Source organism: Haemaphysalis longicornis, unplaced genomic scaffold (genome assembly GCF_048455015.1).
Source record: "Haemaphysalis longicornis isolate Haplotype H1 unplaced genomic scaffold, Haemaphysalis longicornis Haplotype H1 scaffold_2, whole genome shotgun sequence".
Classification (NCBI taxonomy): domain Eukaryota; kingdom Metazoa; phylum Arthropoda; class Arachnida; order Ixodida; family Ixodidae; genus Haemaphysalis; species Haemaphysalis longicornis.
The window spans coordinates 6,937,580-6,959,159 of record NW_027526295.1 but is presented as its reverse complement, the minus strand read 5'-3'; the positions used below and the strand labels follow the sequence as shown (position 1 = coordinate 6,959,159).

Genomic DNA, 21,580 nt, shown 5'->3' with positions numbered 1-21,580 from the left:
TTAAGTAGATTTATGTGTACTTCTTGATGCACTTCTATGGCTTTTATGATGACATCTTATGTACTTCATGACGTATTCTTACGGAGCTTCTTCATTTATTTCTGCGTACTTCCTGACGTGTTCTTGCCATTTTTGTAATGGGTTTCCTGAACTACATGAATATTTTAGGTCGGCAAATTGATACATAATTACACATTTTACGCTTTGCTGCAAGTAAGTGTTATTGGGCAAAATAGGGGCATTTTTGGCAGTCACAAGATGTAAATCGGTAGCATTGATAGTCACACATAAATTTAGTCAGACAGCGACAGCTAGCTGAAAGGCCAGCCAGTCAAAGCTGCTGAAATATACAAGCAGAGACAAAACTGAGCGACTCACGATCGATTTAATTCTGAGACAGAACTATGCAGCTGACTGACCGACAGCCTTCATTTTCCGTAACACTACGGACAGGAGGGTCGCCTTGATTAGCTGCTGTGGCACAGCAAACTTGGCACATGTGCAGGCTGGAAAGAAAGAAAAAGCAAGCTGATATCAGAATACAACATATCAAAAGTAACATTTTTTTTTAAATATCCTTTTTTTGCTGAAGTTCTGTTTTTAGTTTGACTCTCTTCGATGCTGATATTTAGCCCATTTTTAATTACCTTAAATGCTAATTTAATGATAAATTCTTAGCAAGAATACACTAATTCTCATTTGAATACTTGTGTCATAGCTTGAATTTTTTAAGGTTGCATGTGTGCTAAATTATTTTTACATGAACCGTACCAGCAGTGGTAGTAATTCAAAAGATTTTGCTCACATATACATGATCTCTCAGTATAAAAAGCCACCTCATGTCACCAGACGTTCGGCACCAGCAAAAATGACTGAAGGCTAATAAAGTTTTATCTGAATCCCCAGAATGACAGGTTACCTGCCAAAAAAAGCTATTCAATAAAAGCACCAATGACTTGGGTTCACTTACGAATAATGTTTGGACACCTAAATAGCTTGTGCGCCTGTATACACAGGACACCTATGCGGTTGTCATTCTCATTCTCTGTATATGTCCGTTGTTATGTCTTGTGCAGTTGTAAGTAGCTGGCACACATGAGAAGCCCAACAATTTGTTTTAGGCAATATAGATGTCCACAGGACCACTGCTGTACAAGGAAAGCTCACTAAGTGTAAAAAGTACTGCTTATTATTTTGTTGTAAGCAGCTATTATGCAGCTTCGATGTCTGCTCTCTATCAATTATCATCAGCTATTTTGCAATGCCTTGACGTTATTTTAGCTTTCGAATTCATTCATTGCTGAGACGTGCGAAGGAAAGTTTGATCCCCCGCTTAAGCGGGCGAACATGTGGATCCCCCGCTTTGATAGAGGAGAAATATCCAAAATACTATCCACATTAAAAACCACTGTTCTGAACGATGTGCAGGAAACAAGTTGCCGTAATTTATGGACAATTTATGCTCAGATGTCAGCTATTTTGAACGCATAGTATTCTATAGCTAGCAACACGTAGTGTTGTACGGCTTCGAGCAAATTTTCATTCATGGTTTTTTACCACGGTAGCTTTTTCCCATGCGAAAAACCACTAATGACATGATGGACATTCCATAATAGCCAGCCTGAAGACGAAATACATATAAGCAAAACTCTTCCAACCTACTACCATTGGTAGCGTGGTTCATGTCAACACTGCTTAGTATGCTGGCAAGGGGGCCTTGGGCAGACATAAGGAAAAACACAAATTCACAAAGAAAAGTTACAGAGCTTCCTTAAATATATTCGGTTCGTTTCAACGAAAAAATTAATGCAGGTTAAAAAACTGTTGAAAGGAGGAGAGACTAAGCGGCACAGAAAACGGCCTGCCTTGTGCTGCCATAAAGGGTGCCAAATAGAACAAAAATAAAACAAAGGATGCTGTCCGTGTGGGGAGACGTGAGCCAAAGCAGAGTAAAAATAAGCAATGGGGTGAACTATTTTGTCATGAGCAGCGCCAACAAACCAAAATGTACAACTGTAGTAATGTTGGTAAATAATCAGCTCCACAGTGCAAAACATACAGAACAAAGGGACAAGAAAACACAGGACAGGCTCTGAAGTTAAACAAAAATATGCCGCCAATAGATGCACAAAAACAAAATTTAACCCAATGAAAGCCTCGGGCATTATTGGGTTAAGTTTCTCTCATTTTTTGTATGCATGCTGGGTATACATTTTTGTGCAACTCCAATAAGTTTATTTTAGTTGACATTCAGAGCGTGTCCCATGTTTTCTTTTCCCTCTGTCCTGTCGGTTTTGTGCTGAGGATATAGACATGCACAATTGCAAGAAACGCAATGAAGACGAATAAACTACAATTGCTACACACTACGTGAAAGTCCCTAACAAGGATTTCTGTCCAAAAATTTTTAAGTAAGCATTGAACCAAATATTTCAAAGCTGGAGCTATACTAAAAGCTTACTGTGTATGAAGAGATCTGTGAAGGAAGTTTGAACAGCCACAGGTACGGATAATGCATGTTGTCATATTTATAGCTTTAATAGCAGCAAAAAAGACAACAGAAATTTTTTGAGTAATTTTTAAGTTTCAAATGTCCCTATCAACGTGCACAGCTACGGATAAGTCGTCACCTCACAATTATAACCAACCAAACTTCGCACACCCACAGAATAGTCATCAGGCACAAATATGTATGTGAAATATTTCCTTTTCTTTACTGTTCATGCTTTTATTGGGGCAGCCAAACGTACACTGGCACTAAATATTGAGTAGAAAGTGTTCACAATTTACATTAAATACAGTAGTCAAATCCCGTCAACCCTAATAAACAGAGCAATAAATCCTTCAAGTAAATTTTGCAAAAAGCCATAACTTGCTTGATGCTTGAAAAAGTTTTCTAGCAAAAGAATATGTTACCAGGCAAATTGCCGCTTGTAAAACATGAAAAAAAAAAAAATAGCATGAAAATTGGACCTAAGCTCACAATTGCAAAAACACAGGACAAGAACAAGTGCTATTTCTCAGCTGTTAATCAACACAAAGAATGTAGTATATGCACCGAAATATCGCGCTGGTGCCCAAATGCTTCAATAATGCCAGGCGTTTCGAACAGGCCGAACTTCCCGACATCCCTATGTGCATCCAAAAGAAAAAATTGTGTGTAAGGTGTTGAACCAAGATTTATTTTTCTCTCTTTGCGTCACACAATGCATTAATGATTTAGCCAAGGAAATGGGCACTGACCACTTGCGACAGGTAAAATTGCGATTTGGACCACTTGCCCACAATTTCCTCCCCATTGTGGGGCGTGCAATCGTGACCAGCAATTCAGTGGGGCTAGGATTTTAGGGCAAAGCAGATACCAACCAGCCCACAAGGTCATAAAAGCTTTTATGAAGGGATGCTCAGCAGGGCACTACTGTTAAGTTGAATCGGTCTGAAGTTTTTTCATGCATATTTAAGTTTTTTTTATCATTACGCGCACTGCTTCGGTTGACGAGAGGGATGATCTGCCTTTATAAATCCAACTTGGGGGTTCTACGCGCTGAAGCTATATCTGGTCTTGAGGGGTGCAGTAGTGAAGTGCCGGCACTTTCGTTTTTTTTTCTTTGATTCCAAAATTGGCTGCCGTGGCCGAAAGAACCTCTTGAAATGGTTGGCATCATTCGAGATACAGCAGCACATCTGCGTCTCCACAAAAGTTCAGTATATACATACATTTAGTGTGCAATAAACAAATGAGAGCCAGCTCGTACCTTGTGTTGTTTAGATTGTAAATCTACATCAAGCATTCGCAGTGCTACGTTGTGTCGGAAAAAATCTAATCTGCACAAATAATCACCAAAAACCGCACTGGTGTAAGATTGCTTAAACACCTTCAAAGAGTCCCTAGTGAAAAAATGACAACTTCAGATCACTGAAATTCCGTTGTGCATGTAACAGGAAGACGAGGTCTGTAAAAACCATAAAAGAAACGTGTTCACCCACTTTTGCATAGACTGCCAAACAGTCGGCGGCGCCCGATGAGGAAACAGCCTCGGTCCTTGAAATAGGCCGCACCAAGAAGTCATTTTGAATGCAAGTTGCACCAGTCAGCAGCCTGCAACATGTAAGTTATTAGCAAACGACAGGCCAGACACCAGAATCATACTCTGCCTTAAACCTGCGAAATCCCAAATGCTGCGTTACTCTGATCACCAAGGTGTGTTGCACACTAAAATTCATTAAGCTGGAAATTCCGTAAGTGACCCAAATTTAACAGCCATTCTTGAATATTTTTACTTGGTTCTGAATGGTTAATTTACGTTTGCGATGCTACAGTAACAGTACGAAGCGCAACCAGCGCTACTCATACTACTGTACCAGTTACGACATGCGTGTAGTTCTGACGCTACAAATAAATTCGGGTTCCATACACTTTGTTCATTCCAACATGTCACGACCAAACTGAGCGTTCAAAAAGATTAATTATTCAATCGAAACGCGAAAAAAACATCCAGATGGCATTCTAATCTAATGCTGTACGCTCGGAAATCATTCGATTTATTATTTTATTCTAATGCTACACGCACGGCAATAATTCAATTTATTGTGCACGTTTTTTAACTGAAAACTATTATGACGGGGAAAAAAACGGCATCTGCAAAACGAAACAAAAACCAAAAAAAAAGTACACGATTTGCGTTTAATGCATACACACTTATATCGTACCCGCACTCATATTCTCATATTCGCACTCTCCAGCTTCCCTTATTTCATTTCATATCAAAACATTCGGCTAGCAAAACAGAACAGGACACACACACACTTCACCAAACACATTGCTAGAAATCGCGTGAGAATTGATTATGTTTACACACGCAACGGCCAGGTACAAAGGTCTACCGACAGATCTGCGCAACGCACAAAGCGAGTCAGTGAAATCGTTAGGACTAACCGCTTACGCGGACCGCAGTTCGCGAGCAACTCTGCCGACTCTGCTACGATAAATACATATGACAAGAAAACAAAGTTCACTAGTACTCACTTACCTTCACTACTTCGCAGTATTTCTTCGTCCGGTAGATAAATCCATGGTAGTCAAATCACCGAAACAACGAAAGTTGAAGGCGTGCACGACCATGCCGCCAACGGCCAGTAGCACCCCCACCGATACGGAGTGCAGATAGGACGGTCGGGCTCGCCGCGCAGCACTTTCCTGTCTCATGTTCGTCCGAGGGAAAAACTAGTTCCTCAAATGACACCCACCTTGAAAAAAACGCGTGGCGAAATAGATGCCGAAGTTATTGGTAAATACAGATATTAGTTGCCAATTATATACAAGAAAAGCTTGAGCGTGGGTTTTTTTTAAAGGAAACAGTAATTGTACCGACAATGTAGATTACGGCATTTAAGGCAATTTCAGGGTCTACGGTGGAAATACAGCTGGCGTGGGGTTGCGGGCGCCGTAATTTTACGGTTTGTTCTGAGGCCGCTACTAAAAACGCCGATCGAGGGACTTTAGCCGCTACCACTAGCAGCGCATTTTCCGCACTTTCGCGCGTCGACATCGCCCCGCGTTGACGGTGTCGGCAAATGCACGGCGACGTGAGCTGACGCGGGAGCGCCAGGAACACCCGAAAGCAGACGACATCGTCCGGATTCCATGCCTATCTCCTGGCTTGGAGTCATTACTTTCGCAGAAAACAATCAATTTCTTTTTAACCTACGGTAATCGGGTGCCTTGAGGCAAATTACAAGCTATTTCTGTTCGAAAGTGCGCATTCCTTCGTGGCTAGCTTGGCTTCCATCGGGGAGACCGGGGATTTCGGATAGCTTTTTGCGAGTTAAATACGGGAACTTTGGCTACATCGCTTGTAGTGTTAGCATTATGGGCTTGTCTGCAAGATCGGTGCGTAACGAACAAAGTTTATTAAAGCCAGAAATCTAGCGGCGCATTCAATTTCATTCGCGGCTACCGTAGCTTGCATAGGGGGAACGATGAAGCGCGATTGCTTTTCTTGGCTCAAATAAGGGAGCTTTGGTTACATCACTTGCATTATTAGCATAATTGGCTTCGCCTCCAAGATCGATGTGGAAAAAACAAGCGTTATCACTGCTGAAATTTGTCAAATACAACCAAAACGAATCACCCGACAATATTCGTTGGCAGCCTCTGTTAGTGTACCAAATTCTTGCGCACGTGCGTACCGTCCGGCGTGGTCGAGTGGTTAGGAGCTTCGGCAATTGCGTTATGTTTTGAAAGAAAGTCCATGGTTCGAATCGTAGAAAACCCCTTATTTTTTTTTTTTTGCAATGAAGGTATTATATACAAAAAAAAAAAAGGCAGAGTACTTTGCAATTTAACCTACAAGTGACGTTCGACGGTAACCTCACTATCAAGGCAGCCCCGAAATTTGCTTTGCTCACACTTTGAATTCATGAAGCTGCAGTCGGTACATACACTCAGGTTAAATCAAGTAGCAAGTAAAGTTGTGCTAATTGCGTCTTCGTTCATCATCCTGTCATATTTTGTTCATATTTGACGACAATGACCCCCCCCCCCAAAAAAAAAAAAAGAAACTTACAAGGCTTGTTGGCAATGTCGCTTGAATACGAAGTTCTGCACTAAGTCCCTACCTCCTTCCGTGAGGTTCGGTATTTACTGGGCTACTGTTTTGAAGGTCAAAGGTTCGAATCTTCACACAAAGTGCCAGTTATTTTTTGGTGATAGCTAGATCACCTATTTTGTACTGGCGTAAACAAAGGGTACCAGAACACCTTTCCTTTTAAGTCTGACTAACCTCAGTAGCAAGGCAGCGCTGAAAATTTGTTTTGCTCACGCTTTAAAGTCATCAAGCAGTCTGTACATTACTTCTAGGTAGGACATCAAGTTGTAAGGAATTTGTTCGAAGTGCGTCTTTGTTCATGAGGCTGTGTTGTTTTGTTCAGATTTGACTGTGATAACTTGAAATACATTTTGCAACGTTTCAAAAATGGCCCGCAAGCATTCTTGTAGAGCAAAGAAAGTGCATTTTGTATGGGAAATCTAGAATGCTAATTACTGCATTTAAACAATTGAAATAACTGCTCATAAACGATCAAAAATAATTTAAAAGTCCTGCAGATCGAGTTCATTGAAACGTGCTCAGCAACGTTCGTCGACACAGTGGTTGACGCATGACTTCGCCTGTTCCATGCGTTTGCATGTGGTTGCGGCTTCTTGCAGCTCTCCTGCGTGATGGTGCGGCGACGCCGATCAACGCTGACGCTCGCGCGACGCGTGAATCACGTGTATGTGTGTGTGCGCGCGTGTATCGTATTGCTTGGATGGAAGGACGGCCGCTGGTACACACGAGTTATGATGGCAAACAATAAAAGTGCTGGGGAGCTGGCTTATAATTGAGTTAAAGTTCACAGAGTTTCTATGGAGAACTAACTGTAGAAATTCTATTGTCTTTTTGGAGGCTTTGATGAGTGGAAGCTTAATGAACTTTTATGGTGAAGTCACAACAAAAATTCTACAGAGTATTCATAGAGGCCTTGAGTTGTTTAAGTTCACAGAGCTTCTATGGAGAAGTGACGGTAGAAATTCTACAGAATATTCATAGAGATGTTGAAGAGTTTGCTCTTAATGAACTTTTATGGGGAAGTCACAACAAAAATTCTACAGAGTCTTCATAGATGCCTTGAGTTGTTTAAGTTCACAGAGTTTCTATGGAGAAGTGACGGCAGAAATTCTACAGATAATTCATAGAGATGTTGAAGAGTTCGCTCTTAATGAACTTTTATGGGGAAGTCACAACAAAAATTCTACAGTCTTTATAGAGGCCTTCAGTTGTTTAAGTTCATAGAGATTCTATGGAAAAGTGACTGTAGAAATTCTACAGAATATTTATAGAGGTGTTGAAGAGTTAGCTCTTAATGAATTTCTGTGGAGAAGTAGCTATAAAAAGTATGTAGACTTTTTATGGGGGCAACTCCATAAGCTCAGAGTTCCTGATGAGTTTCTGTAGTATTTCTTGTGACTCCATAAGATCTCCATGAAAACTCTACAGAAATTCGTAATCCATTTTTGTGAGGGAAGCATTTTGTAGGTGGTAAAGGCACAAGAGATAAATGATGTAGTAGACAGACTGCAGTGAGATGGCTATGGATAAATGAGTAATATAAAGAACGAAAAATATGCTGCGGAAAATACCAGTGCGTTTTGATAAAGGCACAAATGCGCCAAGAAAAGTGACCGAGTCTGACGGGTTAATTGCAATGATGTAGAACAGAATGGGTGGTATCGCGACAGCTTCTTTAGAGTGAAAACAAAAAGCCATGAAATTCGTGGTTTTCGGATAATTTTTACTTGATTCATTTCACACCAGTTGCCAATATTATTTAGATAATTGTTTCAAGTTAAATTAGTTTGTTAATATTATTGCTTCACTGAAAGATAGCTGTATTATCAGCATACAGAACGGCCCATCAAATATCCCCTTTTCAGTAAAAAAAGAAAAAAGAAAAAGTCAGAAATATAATACGGAATTCTTTTTGACTACTATCCAATGATTACAGATTGAAAACAAATATTAGTGAGCGATATTCATGCGATAAAAGTAAATTAGTTCTAAATCCTTCACACGTGGTTTGGTGCTGGCAAGGTCCAAAAAGGCATGTTCCACAAACGTTAGAGCTCTGTGTGCCTTCTTGGGATATTGAATGTTGAAAACCCAGAACGATGCAGACTACACAGTCCTCCCAGTAAAGATGATGCAGTCAAGACACGCTGGCCATCGATGTGGAGGCTAACTTCCCCGTTCACGGAATGCAGGCAGGGAGTCAGAGGAACATCTGCCTGAAAAAGCAAAAAAGAAAAAAAATGCCCCACACGTAAAATGCAAAACAGACACTATGGTTAAATGAACTTAATAATTCGGTACAGTAATAAAATTGTAAGGCCAGGTTCCCTGCGAATTCCAGTACCTAAATTATGAATGCAAAGGCTTCATAAAACCAAGTGCCAGTACATTAACCGTCGTGGCTTTGGCAGCAATAAAAGAGATATTACTTCCGCACAATATACTCGAGCACAACTTTAAATGACAGTGAAGATAAAATGCAAGTCTCTGTAGGTTGATAGATTAGTTTTTGTTTTTGACTGAAAAACACTTTGGTATTGCATGATTTTGTTAACTGCTGTCTCTTGCTTTAAGATGCCAGCTTGCATCCATTCAAGTGAATGGGAACACAGTTAAAGATGCAAACCCTTACACTGCCTCTCCCCTACCATGGTGGCTCACTTCCATAGAAAAAGTGCAGCTTTTTCGAGCTGGACGGCTGTTGCAAGCCGTGGCAATACTCACTTCTGCTGGAGGGGCCAACTTGGTTTCCGAATGCAGCCTTGCCTTGTACAGCACAGCCTATCCTGCCTCAAGATCTATGAAGTCATTCAACTCGATCATGCATCAGGATCTGCAGAAGAAAATCGTGTCAGCAAATAATGAATTCATGCCGGACAGGCACCCACTGTTTCAGTTATACTTGCAGATACCTCCGCCTATTTCCCTCTTGGTGTTACATCCAAAGCTAATTTGTTACGGCTTGTCTCATCAAGTATGGTCATCTGTCATAACACAGCTAGTCATACAGGAAAGTCCTTCACTGGGTCAGAAAACACTTTCTTTTTTTACAGTAGTGATAATAGGCGACTCAATCATCCGTATTCAGACAACTTAATATTCTGTGTCACCGAGCTGACAAGCATGATTGGTGCATAAGGTCATTTGTAGCCGCAACCGTTACTACAGCCTTGTTAGCTAACGTAAACCTCGTTCATGGCACCAAATTACTTGTGATTGCATGGCAACCAAAAAAAAACAGCTGAAATGGAAACGCTATTCTCGCAAACTTACCAACGCTGCATGCCACACACCACTGCCTTAGTTAATTTACCGTGATTGTAGAAGTTTCCGTCACGCAAAACCACAGTGCACTTTTTGGAGCTGCAAGCTCCGTGTCAAAATCGAGTGTCAGATGAATCGAGTAATTTTTGTGTATGGTCTTACAATTGATTATGAAAAAGTTATTACCAACAAAAGAGTGTGTGCATTGTTCTTCTAAAAAATGATATCCTTTTTTATGCCCGGCAGACTTGTGTCATGCTACGGCAAACTCGGTTCTCTTCCATAAGGGCATCAATTTGTGTTTTTAATTACGTGGTCTTAGCTAGCGACTGACGGGCCCCGATTGTATACAGACCCCTCATTATCATCCGAAAGGGAATAAAAACATTTCGGTTTCCAACCACGTCGCCGTCGTGGTCCACACTATATGCATTTAATCGTTCGATAGGCTCATAGTATCTTTTACGCATGTCACCGTTTCCTTAATAGGGTACGCTGTTAGATGTGAAGAGTCGACTCAAGCGAGCAAACAACCCCGCCGAATCTACAGGGCACAGTTTTCGAAGGAGGTGGCCGTCTGATCTGCGGCTTTCGCCGACCAGAGCGATAAGAATGAGTCACAGCCTTGAACGAAAACAACACAAAGACTTATATTTGGATAGGCAAGCCATCAGGAGCGTTAACAAATAGACATTACAAAGTAGAGCAGTTAACTAAAAAGAACACGAGCAGTTCGATGCATATGAGAGACAGAGTCCCACAATATTCACCGACGTGGCCCGACGATGCACCGCTGTCGGAGGCGATTCGGCTACCTGAGTAACCGTCACGTTGCTTTGAAACGACTCCGCGCGCGACCAACGATTTCATCTCGAATGCACTGTTACAAACCGGCCTACAAAAGAATGCGAATGCATACCCCAAAAGCCACAAACAAGTACAATAAAACGAGTGTGCGCTTTTTTCTTTGCCTGTGCGTGTACGTGCTGTGTGCGGCACGGGTACTTCGCAGTTAACCCTATCCGAACGTTTGACAAACGGATCGACTGATAATAGACCACTTACCAGCGAGCTGTCCACAGCTGTCGCCGTATCCAAATGCTGTTAGCCACCGTTCCTCGTGTGACAGGGGCACACAAAAATCTTTCCACCAAATGGCACTATTAGTCCTTCTCAAATAAGAAAAAACGATGGCCCAAGGCGAGGCTTGAAGCTCCGGCCGCACCGAGTGACCGGCCGCGCTGCGTTGATAGCACGGACTAGGTTGTTTACATCCGGGAAGCAAGTCGTGCCGGGCAAGTTGAGTCGCTGCAGTCGGATGCGTTGGCGCGCTGGCACGAGAATTTCAATCGTCTATATATGCGCAAGCAAGCGAAGCAGATGAGCATTGCAATTGTTTGCAACGGCAAGAACTGTCTCTTTGTTACCAGCAGAGTTTGACAACACCTATCGCCAAAATAAACAGATTGAAACAACACGGCCACGCTGTCTGCCTGTGATCGCGCTGGCTGAAGCATCTATACGGGTATACGTACGGTATCGGTTTTGTAGCTGCATGCAACCGTCGCGTCCTGCTTTCTCGTTCTAATTAACATTAGTCCACGGTTGAAGTGCTGACACACGGAAACAACACAAGACTAACATGGCGACCGCCCGCTTGAGATGATTACCCCAGATGGGGAGTTTATTGTGGACGTGGTTGTATACAAGGAACCGAACGCCATCTCACAAATGGTGTTAAGTCGTTCTAAATCCTCCCTTTTGCTACACGGATGGGCAACGGTACTACCATGGAGGTTCGTCCACATTTTTAGACCATGCCTAGGGAGTACATTTTTTGCTATAAGTACTTTTCAGGGCACATTACTTGATTAAAACTCCATTTCCGGCTAGTTTGCGTTTACAGTGTTTCGTTTGCATGTTTTGTCTCGGAGAGGTTATTAATTGGAACAAGCAAGAACAAAAGCCTTTTATTTCAGGAAACGGTTCACTGGGCGCGATCATTTTTTCTTTTTCTTTCTCTCTTTGTTTATTTGTCTTCACAAAAGTAAGAGGTGACCAGGTTAAAAGCTGTTCTGCCACGGCTTGAGGGTTCCTTGGCCACCCGCGGCAATGACGGGCGCCGATCACAAACAAACACACACAGCCGGCACGGACAATTTCAGGAATTATTTATTATTTTATTTTAGGGTACTGTCAATCCCGTTATGGGATAATTGCAGGAGTGGAGTCACATTGTGGAAACAAACAATATACAGGCTAAAAATACATTTTGCAAGTACTTGCAATTTCAAGCGTATATCACGGACGTAGTGCAAAATTCGGCGCAGTGAAAGGCAAAGAATCGTCGTGAATATAAACATTGGTTCAATCACTGGGGAAAATGACAAGCATAACAAAAACAAATACAAATAGTAATTGCACAAACACAGAGTTAAAACTTGCGACATCGTCAACTCAAGAAATCACGGCTTCATAAAAGACAGCCCAGATTTACTGGCTCTAATAACAAATTTGTCAGCTGTCGGCTGTGTCAACACAGTGGAGTGCCGTGCATTCCAGGCCCGTATGGCTCGTGGAAAAAAAAGTGGCCGAACAACCATGTCCTGTTTGGCCACAACAATTCTTCCTTAACCAAAAGGGAGCAACGAGGGAGTGCCATGGCTCCTTGGGGGACTAACTGCCGTCGCCACAACCATTAGTCCCGTACAGGAGTAAATGCGAGGGGATGAACGGTTACTCCCCAAACCGTTCGTCCTCAACGGACGAACGGTTGCTCCCTTCCGTTACACCCCCGGAGGCGAGCCAGAGCAGCGAAAAAACAAAACGCGCTCGCGGGGAATCGAACCACTTCCCCTCGCATCCCCAACTTGACGCGCTACCTATATATATACTAGGCCACGAGACCAGATTGAGGAACGGGCAGAACATGGGTAGTCGAGTACAAAACGTTTGTACTAGGAACTTGACGTCGTTGCGTTTATTGCTGGCGTCGGAATTCCTAGCGATGCAACTGCTTGCAATTCATGCGCTGCTAACTTTAGACATTACTGCTGATCTTCGACAGCAATTAGACGCTCACAAGCATAGTTTTCCCTCGTAAAAAAAAAAGAAAACTGACCGCCGTCGTCGCGGCAGGAGGCTGAGTATTCTAACGATGCACGCGCGCTTCGGCAAAAATTAACACATTCCTAATGTTCGCAACTTATAGATTCCTTTGGTCTCATATGTGTGCGAGTTCATGGTTGCCTGGGCGAGAGAAATAACACGGAGACAGGGCTGATGTTCCTTCGTACACGAAACAAATTGCGGCGCTGCAGAATTCTTCAACTATAGCGTTTGTAGACGGGACTGGAAAATGCAGCCGGGTCTTACGGCTGTTGAGGCATTGTCATTGCTTTTGTACGAAAGGCGTTTATGTCCCGCTAATGAAATCTAAGAGCAAAGCGTTTACGTGTAGTGTGCGCTTACGATTTGCTGTTGTTGTCGTTGTTGACATTTCTCGGCTGGTATAAACATGTGTATTCACTACACTTAGTGATTAAGGTTAGCGATGTTTTACTACCTGCCTCACTGTGTCATGTGCGCGGAGTCTTTCATTTGCCCGTATTATTGCTCGCAAGCCCTAGGTGCATGTCACATCGTATAGTAACGTGAACAAGAGGCGTTGGTGATATCGCACATCGCCGCTCCGTGCCGCGAGCCGCCTCTTCGCTTAGCCGCCTGGATGTATGAGCCTAATTAGGCAGCATCTTAGCATATTTTTGTGCAGTGTGAGTGTATTAAATAAGTTGCATTTTTCAAGGAAGTTGCATTTTGTACAGGTAGCCAGCTTTCACAATGCAACTCTCAGCGCTTTCTTGTACCGGTACGTATATCCCAGCTGAAAATATGGCAACATATCCATACGACATGCATGATATCATAACGATTTCGAGATGTCTTCAATATCACAAAGATTTCAACAAAAATCACATAACTTTTACGGCATGTTGTCGACACCTTATGAATTCAACGACATTTCGTTGTCCTCAACATCAACAAGGTCCAATATCGCAAAGATTTCAACGACTTGTCGAATAAGTATAACGACATGTCTTTAATGATAAGGACTTCTACTAGATGTCGATATACTGCAAGATTATAAAGGTCTGATATCGTAAAGAGTCAAACAACATGTCGAAGATCAACAACATGTTCATGATATAAAGATTTCAACGATGAGTCCTAGACGTTCTGCAACATGTCTTCAAGGTATTCTTACAACATGTCACATATCACACAAATCAGCGCGTCATGTCTGATGCTTTGTGTAACATCTCGCAGAGAATATATGTTCTGCCTTGTCAGCATTGGAAGCATGCAAAGTAAAGATACAGCACAAGGTAAAGTACAGTACAAACTCTGATAACTTGCACTTTCAGTGTGATCGAACAAAATTCAAATTCTTGTTTATACTGTTGTTTTATCAATGTTTCTAGAGTGCATATTTCAATTTCAGCCATTCAGTTAACCCATAAAATTCACTTGTCCACACTACAAAATATCCGCTGCTTCACCACCAGCTAAAAATTTGTCTCCAGATATCATTAAACAGCAGCGTCAATATCTGGTATAGACGCTAGACGTAAACGTTTGCGTTCTGATTTTTCCCTTCTAGACGGACGATAGCATAACGATGTCAAGATATGCTTTGATTCATACCACGGCAAGCACAATCGTTTGTTGCTGAAGCCTCGTTTGCTCTTCGTCAACAACAAACTGAATCGGCCGGACAGTTTTTTTCGATTGCGTGTTTCCATCGTGTTTCCATTTCTGCGCAGGCCGGCGGGGGCGGCCCATATTACATCTTTTTCGCTCGTCGCTGCCGCCCACAGTACCTGTTTGCTGCACTTATTACGTCGCCGCCACCGCATGCTTCGGTCTCTTTAATATTGCCTTGCATTATCCCCAACTTGTTACAAACTCAGAGGTTTTCGCTGCTGTATGCGCCTGACATGCCAGGAGTGACATCGCTTGTAGTTTTAGCGCGATGTTGCTTGTCTGCAAGATCGTTGCGTGACAAACAAGCGTTACCAACGCCACAATTCCAACGGCGCATGCCATTTCCTTCGTGGCTACCGTGGCTTGCGAAGAAAAGATCGCGGGTGCGATAGCTTTGTTTGAGTCAAATAAGGGAGCTCCGGCTCAATCGCTCGGAGTACTAACAATGTGACCTCGTCTGCAAGATCGGTGCGTGAGAAACAAGCGTTAGAACTGCCAGAATTCCAAAAATGCAGCATTGACTAGACACAAACGACAATTTTCATTGCGGGCTTGCGTAGTTATACAATCATTTTAGTCGCCCTCTGAAGTCCCGCCTGTATGGCCGAGTGGTTACGCCTCCCATTACTGTTTTGAGCGTCGATGGTTCGAATCCTCGTCGTACGTTTTCTTTTTTTTTTTTTTCCTGGTGAAGGTTTTATTACCTCTTCTTTTTTAAAACCATAGTTAGCGCCTGCTCCGTGCTTTCAATCACACCGACGTTTGCCACCCTCTTCCTAAACCCAAAGTAGTTCGTTTTCTCGCACCTCCTCTGTAGAGAAACCCGCCGTGAAAACAAAACCAAAACTAACTTTAAAACCTTCTTTACAGTGTAAGTATATATGTCAGCTAGCTTACTTTTATTGGCTTTTGCGTTTAAAAACCTCAAATTCAAGTTATAAACACTTTTAATACTTTAAAAGCAGGAAGTTAATTACCAATAACACAATTTTCGTCAAACATAGAAATGCTGCTATTGCAGTCTGGCAACTATCACTCCCTTTTTGTGTGTTTATTTATGGAGTTGGTTTTGTGCGGAGTGGTAGCTGGGGCGAATTGTTCAGTTTTATCTATTTCAAGCTTAAATCATAGTTATAAAAGCTTTATAGGGTGATGATTGCCCTTCCAACCTACGCGTGTGTTGAACACGCGGGAACGGGAAGAACGATCATCGCCTCAACGATCATCGCGCGTCAAAGGTGGATGACATTGCGTCCGAACAAAGTGTCGGTGTCCTTGAAGGGGAAGACCAACGTGAAGAAGGATTTTAGGCGGGAAACGTCGTTTCTGCTGGGGTGAGTACGCATTTTTTTGTTTTTCTGTTCTTGTTCGGAACGAGTTCTGGTGCTTATGGGTCAGTAATTCGGTAATTCGGTAGACCCCCATCTCATTTGCTCTCAGAGCCTATGCGATATAGCATACTTGTTTGGCGCCTTGGATTTACCAGTCTACCGTTTCCGCAGCCGTCAGCATCAATTTACGCTGAAGCTAGACCTTTGTTGCGTTGCTCGCGCTGTAGAACGCGGCAGCTAATTATTTGACATCACGCAAGGCTCTTAGACACCGGGGCGTTTGTTTGTTATGTGTCTCTCAAACAGTGCCTTTGCGGCGACTGTTAATTCCGTGCAGTGCGCTTCGCAGCTATTACGCTCGCGAGACCGGCTGCCGCCGTCGCGACCCGTCTCGTGGTCTTCGGGCCGCGATATGCGTCGTGGTATGCGTGCCGTACTCGTGAAACTCACATTCACATACGTGGAAATTGAAGGTGAAATGCGCGCGCGTGGTCTCGCAGGGGCGCCTGCCCACTCAACTCTATTTATATTGGAGAATCGAACTTGCAAAGGCAAGCCAGGCATTGAAATGGAGGAGCCTCAACTAGTACACACCAGTTCCGATTGAAAGCTAGCGATGCATATGGGCTGCTAGCAAGCGTTCCATGCAAATTAGCATAGCAGTGAGCTTTGCATGTATCAGGCATACCCCACTCACAGAACCTGCGTGCCTAATAAATACATTACTGTGACCTGAATTTCAGTTTGGGTGTTGCGGGAATGTTCTTATTAGGGCCTTGGAGGTTACTCATTAACGATTAATAATCTGCTTAATGTAAGCATTCGTGGTTTGTGTGTGCTTTTCTTGTATTTCATCAAGTGCCACCACACTCACAGATTATGCACTTTCAGGTGCTGCTGCTGGCTGTCCGGGTTGGCTGGCTGGCTTTCAGTCCAGTTTCAAAGGCTTTGCCAGGGCCCTCCGTGGCCAACTGACACTGCACCTGCTGTACCCAAGTACTGCCTGGCCTTTCCTTGGTGCTGGGTACGCTTTGCCGCCAGGAATAGTCAATCCTTCATCCATCATCTGGCCGCTTGGACCACCCGTTCAGAAGCCAGCGCATTTGCTCAACGCATCGGTCCAGGCACCGCTGCCACATCAGTGCACCCACTGATTATGTACTTTCAGGTTAGTTATTTCATGTTGGAACCTGTCATAATGTATACCTGTTAGCAGTGCTCTAGCCCCTGGTTATTTGAAACAGTGTCATGAAGCAGTGTTGTGCATTTTGAGTGTGTCATTGCTTAGCAGGGATATTGAAGCGAATCTGGGGCCAATGGCTAAAGTGCAAGAATAGAAATTGAACTGACTTTGAAGCAAGTATCCGTATGTAATCAAGCCAAGCAAACATTTAGGATTTTCGATATGGTTTTGAATTTGCAATACAAACTGGTGTGGAGCTACTTTCCATTTTAAGTAAGCTTACAATATTATCTACTTCAGATCATACTGTTATTAATCGCACTATACCGAAAAGTACATACCGCCGTCTGTAGATTTTGTCGGCACTTTTTTCGCAGTCTCTCATGACAGGCACTATTCTCAGTGATTGGAGGATAGCCGAGGTAGCACCAGTCTTTAAATCAGGGACGGTACTTCACCATTAAATTTTCCTAACAAGCACCATACGCTAGGTCAGGGAACATTTCATCCACTCTCAAGTTGCTAATTATTTATAATACCACATTCGAATATCAGCACGGTTTTCACAAGGGTTACTTAAGAATTTTTCGCGTACCCAAGCTGCAGCATAAGTGTCTGATTGATTTTCGATGGCTTCCCGTCGATGAAACGGACCAAACATACCTCCAAAGAACAGAAACGTGCGATATGGATTGAGCATGAGGGTGATTAAACAGCGCTTCCAAAAGCAGCGTACCACCGGGCTCATTCTGGCAAATTTGCCAGGCTCTAAGTCTGCGATTTAGCGCGACGACCCATTTACGGTGACACTCAAGCGACGCAGGAAATTTGTGCAGCCAATAGACTCCGCACATGCAGACACTTGTTTTGTCTGGTGCACTTCGCACGGTTCTTGCATGAGCACTTTGCGCTTACGCTGATTGTTGGTGCAGCCAGTAACGACGTAATCACGCCTGCCCGGACAAGTAGCTTCTGAACATCGCCAAGTAAAAGGCAATGACGGCAATTTTCCCAGAATTCCGAAAATAAACATCAATTGAGGATAAAAAGGTCAGGCGTCCTGCTGGCAGGACGAAACGTGGCCTCACAGGCAATGCCTGTCAGGACAAAGTGGTGTGGACTGGCCCGCCACCTTAGCGGGTTAGGAACAGAATTGATGGGCAAACGGGACACCTCTTGGAAGAATTAAACGTTCTCCTTAGGCACTGCTAAACTTGTTGCTGCTGAAATGCCAAATAAATGACACCGATTTTCGATGCCGTTCGGGGCGTCTGATATTCACGCATGGCACGGAGCGACAGCGTGGGACTCAGCGTCGTCTGCTCGCCCCGCAGTCCGAAAGAATTGGTGGCGCCCAGTGCAGGATGGAAATTCTTGTCTATCATGTCTGCTGCAAAATATGCCCATGTGGTCGAGATTTCGGCGCATGTAAAGATGCGCAGGTTGTCAAAATTAATACGGAGCCCTCTACTATGGCTCACCTCACAGTCTGTGTAGCGTTGGTGCATTAAACCCGAGAATCAATCAATTATATATTATGCTTCATCTACATTGAAAAGAAAACACTTGAAAATCTCTGTCCCTCAGGTGGAATCTCTGTCACCGCCACTGTATGTAATTTTATTGCACTCTTACCTCGCAGTCGTTTCCACCCAGATCCTGTGCATAATCGCTCAGCATTGGAAGCTCAGGTGGAGGATGGTCATGCGCTCAACATACCAGAACACTGTCACTAGAGCACCTCTCAAACTCTCGTACTCCTCAAGAAGTGCACAGCATGCCTGGGGGGGCACAGTAAAAACAGTGCTTCTTATCACACGCCACCACCACATGAAATATCGTTGCAGCTTTAAGTGCATAAATTTTCCTTATTCGAGCAACAGTCATTTGAAGCAATGAAAAAAAAATAAGGCAATCAGCGCGCGGAGATGACACAGACAGTGCAAAATTACCTTATCTGAGCCGCTGTCCGCACCTGTCCAATTGTCACGCCAAGTCAGACCATCTTCAAGCACTGCCCTAGCATTTGCTTCAAGAGAAAAAAAACTCGCTGTGCTAGCACTCGTCGTGCAGCCTGCTTCGTGTCTGTGGTTGTAGGAGGCCTGAACAGCGCAGTGTGAAATTTCGAACCAAAAACAATGCTGGGTACTCCTTACGACAAGGCATTCGCAAACCCACAATCCTGCAGAAAGAACACCAGCCACACAAAAAGTTCCTGCTAGCACCACGCCGCAAACCACATTTCGCGTATGACCCTCGTGCACTGCTAGCCAATGAAAAAATGAAGGAGAAAATTGGCCTAGTTGTAACTAGGGTTCACTCTTTTCAGTTTAAATAATTTAAAAAATCAATAACAGTCTGCTCGTTTTATTTTGCTGAATCGGGTGCTAAAAAAAAGGTCAGTTTTTTATGGATAGTTGCATGAGTCAGGGCAAGGCATCGTACTGCCTACTTTGTGTGCATTACAGCCATCTTACTATTTTAGCCACAAACTTTCATCCAGTTGACCTAACAGCACCCAAATGGTTTTTTTTTTGGCCTTTCTACCACAAAGCAATACACCCACAGTGTACTGCAGTGGGCACTTGGCAAACATTAATGAATTCTTGAAACGCTTGTTTAAACAAGCCGAAAGCATGTTGAGGTATGCATGTTCACCCATAAAAACTAAAAATATACATTTAAATTAAATATATTCGAAAAGAATTTTTAGTGGATCAATGCCAAAATCTGTAAATGAATTACCGTAATATTCTGAGAAATTGTTCATGGGTACTCAAACTCTTCATTGTCTCGATCCTGGAGTTCATGTTCGTTCAACTGTTTCGGTTTTATTTTCTGCTCGCAGGTTGACATTGGGGGCGGTGTGCTAATTGAGAAGGGGTACCTGGATCAGCTGGTGCATGCGTGTGTGAGTGGCCCTGGCAAATTTGCCAGGGCTCTTTTGCGCCATGTCTTCACTCCGGAGGAGCTCAAGGGGAAAACTCTCTTTGGAGGGAAAGGCAAAGCCCAGGGCGACGCTCCTACAAAGCCAGGGTTGGACCAGGTGCGGGTGAAGGCTGTGGTCGGTGAGTGCACATGATTTGCATTTAGAGTGCCAAGAACAAAGCTGTCATCTTTGTCAACTTGTAGCTAATCACCCGTTTTTCTTCATGTGCACAGTGAGATCAGTGCATCCCTTTTATGCTTTTTGGGAAAGTGTCTATTTTTGCACACTTTTATTACTAATTCTGCGAACTTGCTGAACACGTTTTCATTTTTATAGTAAATTATAAATTCATTCTATCTCTTGCAGGCTACACGGGCCAGAAGTTTCCAGGTGTGAGCGCCGGTTACATAAAAAATAACCTATCATCGCTTTTGAATCGGGAAATAAAGTAAAAAGTGCACGCTGAACACCTTGTTTTTCTTTTTGCATGTCTGCATGAGGCAGAATTTTTAGTCACATGACATGCACTACTGCCACACCATAAACTCGTGTATTGGTGGTGCGATAAAATGTAGATTCTTGTTCAACCTACAATGATCGCAAAAACCTTTGAAAGAAATCGCAGCAGAAACACATTGAGCATTCGTGTAAGACTCAACAACATATCAACAGAAACGCATGGGGCACTCATAAAAATCTCAACAAAATATCAACAGAAACGCATGCGGCACTCGTAAAAATCTCAACAAAATATCAACAGAAACACATTGGGCACTCCTAAAAACCTCGACAAAATATCAATAGGAAATTCAGTGGAGACTCAACGGAAAGGCAACAGAAACTCAATAGGAATTCGACGTAAGAAATTCAACGGAAAATCAATGAAACCACGGTGGCCACTTTTCCTGAAAAACTCAACAAATCCTCAACAGAATCTCAACAGAAATTCTTTGGATACTCAACAATGTTTGTTGAGTGAATTCAACAAAATTTCTTATGAAACTCAACAATCATTTTTGTAAGGGTTGGCTAAGAGCGTGGACACAACAACCGAGTGCCTGGTCTACGAGCCATTCTTCACAAGAGCACCCGTCTGCAACCAGTCCTGTCGACACCATCCAGGATCTACATCTTCCCAGCGATGTGGAAAGCGTCCTCAACAAAGGACCAAAGTTTGCGGTGGAGCCTAAGAAGGCTGCGGCTCAACTCGGGGCCCTGGTGCGCAAGGTTGGGGTGCCGCCACCCAAGAGTGCGAAAAAGAAAGGTGAATCTCGGAAGGTGTGGACGTCTTACAGGAGACAAAACTGCCTGCCTGTAGCCTCCCCGTGAGTCGAGCTGTGTCCATTTTAAGAAAAAACCGATTGCCTATTGTTCAAGCGGACAAGGAAGGTGGTGTCGCGGTTTTATCGCTTAAGGGCGATCAATCGAGGGCAACTCGTGCCATCAGCACTCTCTTCACTAGACATGACAATGCCAAGCTCCAAAAGGTAAAAAAAGACGC

At 43.3% G+C, this 21,580-nt stretch overlaps 1 protein-coding gene and 1 long non-coding RNA gene across 3 annotated transcripts; one reads left to right on the top strand and one right to left on the bottom strand.

Moving 5' to 3' along the window:
• Positions 1-210: 210 nt before the first annotated feature.
• LOC144168719 (uncharacterized) lies at positions 211-5,152 on the bottom strand. The gene is made up of 3 exons (XR_013322208.1): positions 5,031-5,152; positions 3,988-4,099; positions 211-506 (listed from the first exon to the last, which is right to left on the bottom strand). It is a non-coding gene; the product is annotated as an uncharacterized LOC144168719 (long non-coding RNA).
• A 10,550-nt stretch (positions 5,153-15,702) lies between these two features.
• LOC144168717 (uncharacterized) lies at positions 15,703-20,546 on the top strand. Of its 2 annotated transcripts, XM_077697663.1 has the most exons (4): positions 15,703-15,970; positions 16,859-17,135; positions 19,999-20,218; positions 20,446-20,546. In XM_077697663.1, the coding sequence occupies exons 1-4, from the start codon at positions 15,789-15,791 to the stop codon at positions 20,529-20,531; spliced, it is 765 nt and encodes a 254-aa protein (XP_077553789.1). In that variant the 5' UTR covers positions 15,703-15,788; the 3' UTR covers positions 20,532-20,546. The 2 variants fall into 2 exon arrangements, with proteins under 2 accessions (XP_077553789.1, XP_077553790.1); XM_077697664.1 differs by lacking the exon at positions 15,703-15,970 and having other exon boundaries at positions 16,688-17,135.
• Positions 20,547-21,580: the final 1,034 nt, after the last annotated feature.

Bases quoted from the DNA above. Each gene is read 5' to 3' on its own strand.
- LOC144168717 (XM_077697663.1), top strand. From the start codon at position 15,789: ATGATTGCCCTTCCAACCTACGCGTGTGTTGAACACGCGGGAACGGGA. The intron at 17,136-19,998 runs GTTAGTTATTTC...TTCTGCTCGCAG, and splicing joins CACTGATTATGTACTTTCAG to GTTGACATTGGGGGCGGTGT. The intron at 20,219-20,445 runs GTGAGTGCACAT...TATCTCTTGCAG, and splicing joins GCGGGTGAAGGCTGTGGTCG to GCTACACGGGCCAGAAGTTT.